Source organism: Gobio gobio (genome assembly GCF_949357685.1).
Source record: "Gobio gobio genome assembly, chromosome: 16".
NCBI classification, from domain to species: Eukaryota; Metazoa; Chordata; class Actinopteri; order Cypriniformes; family Gobionidae; genus Gobio; species Gobio gobio.
Genome location: NC_137109.1, coordinates 7,005,615 through 7,013,844, shown reverse-complemented (window position 1 = coordinate 7,013,844; position 8,230 = coordinate 7,005,615). Strand labels below are relative to the sequence as shown.

Here is an 8,230-nt window from a genome sequence, read left to right as displayed (position 1 = left end):
GTAGGGGTGTAACCCCGGCATCATGGCCAAACCTGTGCCCATTGGCCTCTGTCCATCATGGCCTCTAAATCATCCCCATACGATTGTCACCTCCACCAATCAGCTGCTGTGTGGTGGGCGTTCTGGCACAAAATGGCTGCCGTCACATCATCAAGGTGATGCTGCACATCGGTGATGGATGAGGAGATCCCCCCCCCTTCTATGTATAGCGCTTTGAGTGCCTAGAAAAGCGCTATATAAATGTAACAAATTATTGATAAATGTAGGATGTACTAACTTTGATATGGGCATTTCTGTTTATTTAAGCTGTACACATTATTACAAAATGTACATTCCAAGTATCATTTGTATGATCTAATATGTTGGGTGGGTGGGTAAGGGGAGTAAAATCCTCTTTTTATGGTGAGTACAAACATTCACAGCACTTTAATCTTCAATACAATATGTAAATTGAAATGTATTCCCACTGCCTGTACATTCAATGCTCTCGTGTATCTGTATATAGCAGGGCTGCTGTATTTTAGCTTCTACATGACTGTGGTAATTAAGAAAAGGTTATAATGCAAAATCGTCTTTATTTTCTTTATGCACAATATAGTTTCCTCTTCATTTAATCTTGGGGTGAAACATGTTATCGACAGGTTTTGTGAGATTCACCCAAAACATGTAAGTTGTGGATTCGACTGCATGAACATCACACATGGAGACGGTGTAACACAGAATACAAATACGCCACTCAGTCGATCAAACGCAAGCCATCTTAGCGACTGACGTCAGTTAAGTCTGTAGAATATAAACTTGGTAAGAGCACGGGAACGTGGCGTTCCCTTCGGTATGATCACTGTTAATGTGAAAGAGTAACATACAAATCCTGATATTGTAAGCAGCATGTATCAAAATCTAATTAAAACAAAGATGTGCTAAGTCATTATTAAAAATCATCACAATTACGCTCTTCTCCTTCAAGACACGCGCGTCCCAGACAGCAAAAGTGCCGGCCTAGATCCAGGTGGATCCATGTGGATTAGATGTGGCGACACTATTGCTGTCTGGGATGGGGTTTGTAACCATCCAGGAACAAAAAGAAGTGTAATTTACCCCTCATTTTCTACTCCAGTGTTAGTTTCTTCCATGAAACACAGAAAGCAGATGATTCACACTGCTTTTCCCCGTGCAAAATAAGATCATATAACTAAAGGTAATCCATAACACACACACACACTATATGCTAAGCCATACAATAGCTTTGTGTGAGGAACAAACCCGACAAAACTGCAATATTTAAACATTAAAATGGTGCCTTTAGATGCGTCCCGCATGCAGAGTGACTGAGCAAAGAGGGAAAGATCTGTCACGACGACTCTCACAAAGCTATTATATGACTTACCAATAAGGACAACTTTTATGATGCTTTTATGGCACTTTTTAAAAAAACTTGTATTCTATTTTATAGTATGGAAATGAGCAGCATGAATTAACACCTGTGTTTCGCAGAAAAACTGAAACGAGGGCAGAAACGTCATTCATTGGTGCTCCTTTAAATCCTCCATCTCTGCATTACAACACTGTGAAAAAAACCCAAAGAATCAAAACGATACGATTACCATCAACATGAAAAGACGATGATGATGAAGTACGGTTTGGAAGCGCACAGGACACACTGCAGGAGTTTAGTGTTGTCCTGTGTTTGTAAGTCTGTGGTCCGGTGAGGACGAGGCAAGTTGGGCAGAACGAGTGGTCTTGCATACTAAGGGAAGGTTTAACTACTGCTTCCGACAGCTCGGCCAGCTGAGTCCTCCACAGGCGGCCGTCACGATAAAATACAGCACCACCTGAGAAAACAAAACACACACACGTGATTTACTAGAATGCAGATAAATCATTTCCCCTCAGGAGAATAATAAACATTACAAAATGTTCAGACTGAATGATTCCACAGACATCTGCTGAAAGCCACGAGCATTACTGAGGACAGGTGCAATCCTTCAGTGCAACGGCAGAACAGAGCGTGGATGAAGGACAATTTTACATGTTGAACATAAAAACTAAACAAATTGCAGTATCTACCTGCACGTCTATACCACTATGAAATGTAGGCAATTGTGAAAAAATACTATAAAATGAGGATGCTTTAAAAAAAAAAGAAGTCAAAAATAGATTTTAACGATTCATTTCTATGAACTGAGCGTTTGACGTGTGATTCGCGCGAGTTGAAAAATCTGAACTTTGGCGGATATTCGCACCGCGTTAACCAATCAGGAGCTTGCTCTAGTAGAGACAACAATGAGGAGAAAATCTGTATATTAATATCTGGTTCAGACATTATGATTATCACTGTGATAACATTAAATGACATGAAACACAACTCAGTCTCTTTTTGTTAAATGCAAGTTTATGTTTGATCAATAATACAAAAGTATAAGTAAAAGGTGTAAGAAGCTAAACATGAAATAAAGCAAACAATTCAGTCACACATTCAAAGTCAGTGCTATAGTCGGCTACAACGGTAATGTAAAGTTAAATAGCCTAAAAATAAAAAAGTAATGAAACTTCACTTAGCCCTCAGCCTAAACGATTTGAACAAATTATAGATCCATGAGACAAAGATCGACCGTTACATCAACACAAGACGAATTATAGCTGGAGACGCCACAGAGACATCAGAGCCAGCGGCAGACGGCAGAAGGACTGGCCGAGGAAAGGCTGCTCTCGCCGGGGTTAATGAGCGCCGCTGATCCACTGGAGCTCACAACTCCACACACACCAGATCACGTTCAAATAGGCGCTCTCTTTATAAATAAACCACAGATTTGAACAACTACATTATCACCTGAAAAAGTCTTAAAACTACGTTTTGTCACACATTAACAGAAGAAAACTCGTTTTGTCACACATTAACAGAAGAAAACTCGTTTTGTCACACATTAACAGTAGATTTTAACAAAAAACACAGCCCATGTCAGCCATTTCTCAACGAGACGAGCCGCTGGCAGAAGCCCCGCCCATGAGGCGAATTCACGTCTGTTGTGAAGTGAATGTCACGCGCGAATGAAGCGAGTAAACTCAAAATGTTCAAGCGTCCAACTTCGCGCGAACGCACCATAACAGCTCTTGCCAGTCAGAATGAGCCAGAGTGAGATGGCCAATCAAATCAAAGAAGGCGGGGCTTAGGGTTAGTGCAAATTCCAACGCGACACTTTAGTTATAGCAGTGCAAGAGTGCGTCGTAAGATGCAAATAGTTAAACATTTCATATTTGACAACTTTTTTTTTACGATAAAAAACAGTAATATCGAGTGATGCAAACAAATTAAATTTCACAGTTATGAATTGAAAATATTACTTTTTTATGTAAATCAAAACTGAATTTGACGTGACAAGAAACGTTTTGCATTTTTACATATTAGGCAGATGAAAATATGAGTGAATGTGTGCATATTTAAAAAATATATATGTATATTATTTACAAATAGTTTACTTCATAACTACAATAGAACTGGAGCTTTTACCGTTCTTATTTCTTTTTCTTTATTTCCTTAAATCCCTTTTAATCCTTTAACCCCTTAATTGTCACCGTCCTAGTGGTGGGACGCATGGCACTCTTTTTTTGATTGCCTTTTTTCCCCCATGTCATTTATTTTAGTAATAATGATAAATGAGGTATCATTCGAAAGCTTATAAACTCAAAATTCATCCTGTGAAACATGTTTTTTATTTAATCAGACGTTGCGTTACCATGGAAACGGTACTCTAAATTTTTCTAGGGGGCTCCTTCCCTAGTGGGCGGTTTCATGTTACGAAATTACTTTATAATCAAAATCTTTTCTAATCTTGACAAAATACATATTGTCGGAAAGGTCTGAGTCTCAAGGTCTACATATTTGGTGACTGTTTTGTGATAGAAGTGATATTTGGACAGAAATTTACAGGAAAATGCATCAAAAAAACAATCAATGGAATGTGGATGACACCCGGAGGCTATTTTTGGTATAGCGCCTAAACAAAATCTCATGGGGACTTCACATTTGGAACACAACTTGGTTAGACATATGGCTTTGATTTTATAGTAAAACATTTTTTGTGAAATATATATTTTATATAAAATTTACAAATATTTAGTAATGTATTTTTCATTTACAGTTCATTTAACAGCAGTAATCTGCTGAGTGTCTTGAATTACAGCCATTTAAGTGTGGATAGTGCATTTTTATGACTATTCTCAAAAAGGGGGGTGACAGTTAAGGGGTTAATAATTGAATTCCTTTAAATAAACCAATAAGACCAATACCTCCCCCCACGCAAACAAACCCCCAAACGAAACAAAAAAAACCCTTGCTCCCCCCCAATGTCTAAGACATGGTTATGGCCTGTGTGTGACGTACTGACGTTAAAGCCACTGTAAGCTCCAGAACTTACCAGCACGACTATTACGACAATGACCGTTAGCTTCAGGTTCTTCATACACATGGCACGGGCCAGGTTACGGCTGGTTGTTTTAAAGGTGACAGACTGCACATACAAGAAGAATATTCATCAGCATGCATACCATGATACAGTGACATCAACTCAAACAGGACATTAAACCAGAACTCACAGAATCCATCAAGTTCTCGGTTTTATCGATGAGCAGTTCGAGCCTCTCTCCTCTCTGAGCCACGAGATCTGCAGTGGCACAACACAGCACACATTCACTCAAACGCTCTCTGACCTTTACTAAAGCGATCAAAGAGACTCGCCCTCACCGATGTTCCGGACCATAATGCCTTTCAAGTCGTCCACGTGCATCTGTGCTTCTGTCAGTCGGTCTGAGCCTTTGGGATCGGAGTGATGTTTCTAACAATGACAGCAAAGCACATGGCAATACATGTCAACAAATATTGTTTTTAGGCAAAGCTACTCAAAAATTAGAAATATTGTGAGTTTTACAGAAGACAGAGAAAACAACATGAGGGTGAGTAAATGATGACAGAATTCATTTTTAAGAGTTATTTGTGTGTTATTATACTGCATTGGAGAACCGTCTTTGGCCATGGCAGTGTTGAATTATTTTTAGGCTGAGGGCCAGATAGGAACTTTTTTTTTTTTTTACTCCAATTGACACGTTTTAAGTGCTCAAGTCGGTTCACTTAGTGGGCCAGGCTCTGCAGAATGGCTGGTCAAAGTCTGCCTGTCTGAAATTGTATGTTATATACTCAAATATTTTTGTCAAATTGTGCAGCTCAACTCTGAGAATACTATTGAGAATCCTCTCTCTACAGACACACTATATATTTACAGCACACAGCGTACACTACAGTCTTCTGGCTCACTCCGTCCTGGACAACAATATTATCATTTAAACCACTCTATGGCCAACTGGGAGAGAGAGATATTGTCCTTCCAAGTGAAGGGGGTGGTGGTGGGCGTAGATAGATTAGATAGATAGACAGACAGACAGACAGACAGACAGACAGACAGACAGACAGACAGACAGATAGATAGATAGATAGATAGACAGACAGACAGACAGACAGATACATAGACATATAGACGGACGGACGGACGGACGGACGGACAGACGGACGGACGGACGGACAGACAGACAGACAGACAGATAGATAGACAGATGACAGAGATATATAGATAGATGACAGACAGACAGACAGACAGACAGACAGACAGACAGACAGACAGACAGACAGACAGACAGACAGACAGACAGACAGACAGACAGACAGACAGACAGACAGACAGACAGACAGACAGACAGATAGATAGATAGATAGATAGATAGATAGATAGACAGACAGATAGATAGATAGATAGATAGATAGATAGATAGATAGATAGATAGATAGATAGATAGATAGATAGATAGATAGATAGATAGATAGATAGATAGATAGATAGATAGATAGATAGATAGATAGATAGATAGATAGACAGATGACAGAGATATATAGATAGATGACAGACAGACAGACAGACAGACAGATAGATAGAAAGATAGACAGACAGACAGATACATAGACATATAGACGGACGGACGGACAGACAGACAGACAGATAGATAGATAGATAGATAGATAGAAAGATAGACAGACAGACAGACAGACAGATACATAGATATATAGACGGACGGACGGACAGACAGACAGACAGACAGATAGACAGATAGACAGATAGATAGACAGACAGACAGACAGACAGATACATAGACATATAGACGGAGGGACGGACGGACGGACAGACAGACAGATGACAGACAGACAGATACATAGACATATAGACGGACGGACAGACAGACAGACAGACAGATAGACAGATAGATAGAATGATGGATGGATAGATCTAATATTATTTTTGGTGTTTTTAATTTCCAAGAGGGGATGTTACAGAAGTGTGTTTGTTCTAGTATGCCTAGATCCACTTTGAGATTTTGTAAATGTGGTTTGATCTGTAGCACAAAAGGTTGGCTATGTCTTGGTTTTTGTTCATACACACTTATAAAGAGGAGTTAAGAAAAGGCTAATTTGAGTCTGAGATTGTTGTATGCTTCAACATACAAACGTTGTGTCCTAAACGCCCCAGTGCATGTGATGATGTAATGTGTCCAGGAGTCGGCCGTATGATTTCCTGCTTGATCTATATAATACACTTCCATAACCCAAGCGTGTATTAGCATCTTGCAGAGATTTAAAAGTGCTAAACTCTCTGCACCCCATTTTGTTTGTGCTTAAACCTTAAGAATATCCATGCCTTTGACACATTTACCTTTCGAAACCTTTATGTGAGGAATAAAACTCAATTTATTATTAAGGTTTATTCCAAGAAATGTGGTTTGGACTACTTCAGTTCTGGAGCTGCACAGTTAAAGGTGAACTATGTAGGATTTTTGCAGTAAAACATCCATAAACCACTAGGCCAGTGTTATATATTTTGTTCAGTTGAGTACTTAGAATATCCCAAATGTTTTCCACTATTTGTAAATCGTGAGAAAATTGCTATTTTAACCAAGGAGCCGGGACGTGTGAGCTATGCGTGTGAGGGAGTCGCCTGTCGATTGCGTCATATCTGCGTCACCCTCGGTCTCCGGTTTTATTCAGTGAAACACTTTACTCTCACTGCATTGTGAAAAAGTGTCATAGCAGCCGCAGAGCGAACGTCTTAACTTCCTTTTCAACACACTCAGATGTATATAATACGATAAACAGAGTTGGGTTACCTCTCACTCAGCACTGGAGAAGAGGAAGTGCCGCCGGCAATCGTGTCATAATAAAAGTCCCGCCAGCGACTATGCCATAATAACAGTCCCGCTCTTCAATCGCTCCTGCGGCCTTGCTCAGCTCCACAACACTCGCTCCTGCTCTGCTTCAGACTACAGTAATGTTAATAATCGCATCCTTGAACAGGATTTCTGCCCGAGTCCTATCCTGACTGTTTCCCACCGGCTGTGAGGTGAAGACCACATGTCCCGAGATTCTGCGCTCAAACGTGGCGTCATCAAACTACGCCTTTGTTTTGAACAGGCGACCTCTAGTGGACGGAAAAGTTACATAGTGTAGCTTTAAAGCACACATCTGCAGTTCCTCCTCAGCCAGTGCACCTGTATGGCTCTGTTTATTACTGTATGGAGGATGATTAGGGGAAATATTTACCCCTTTTCCACCAAGGCAGTGCTAGAGCTAGTTCAGAGCCAGAGCTAGTCCCAGTTCATAGTTGGTTCGACTGAGGAGCTTCTAAGAACCGGTTTGCTTTTCCACATGCTGAGAGCCACAACAGAGCCATGTCTTACATCACTGTATACGTCTCATCTCTCTCAGCAAGTGGCAGTGTTGCCAAGTCTGGGGTTTTGCCGCGGGCTGTTTTTTCATGTCCGCGGGATGAAGCGACCCCAATTATGTGATATTTAGCCCCGGGAATGCGAATTTTAGTAGGCAACCATGCCAAAAAACACATATTTTACCCAATTGTGATTTTTACTGGGGAATCCCCCCCTGGAACGCGATTGGGCTTGTTTTGAGTAGCAATTGGGCGGGTTTGTTGTGAAAACCTGGCAACCCTGGGCAGCGGGAAACACACACACACACACACACACCAGGCTTGTTCGAGACGCATCGGCGCGGCGCAGAACGATCCACGTATGATATATTAAAAAAAACGCATGAGTGAATCAAAAGCATAAGGAGTCATATGCTCTCGCTGGACTCGTTATCATACGGCGATCGGTCTCTGCACAGCACCGCTGCGAA

General features: G+C 40.7%; 1 protein-coding gene across 2 annotated transcripts in view; it reads right to left on the bottom strand.

Moving 5' to 3' along the window:
• Window positions 1-275: 275 nt before the first annotated feature.
• sybl1 (synaptobrevin-like 1) overlaps window positions 276-8,230 on the bottom strand; it is a 14,832-nt gene continuing 6,877 nt past the window's right edge. For both annotated transcript variants that reach the window (XM_079838994.1, XM_079838995.1), the window contains exons 6-9: window positions 4,742-4,832; window positions 4,594-4,661; window positions 4,416-4,508; window positions 276-1,832 (exon numbers count right to left, since the gene is read on the bottom strand). In XM_079838994.1, the coding sequence (XP_079695120.1) occupies window positions 1,764-1,832; window positions 4,416-4,508; window positions 4,594-4,661; window positions 4,742-4,832 (321 nt within the window). In that variant the 3' untranslated portion in view covers window positions 276-1,763. The remainder of the gene's footprint in view (window positions 1,833-4,415; window positions 4,509-4,593; window positions 4,662-4,741; window positions 4,833-8,230) is intronic.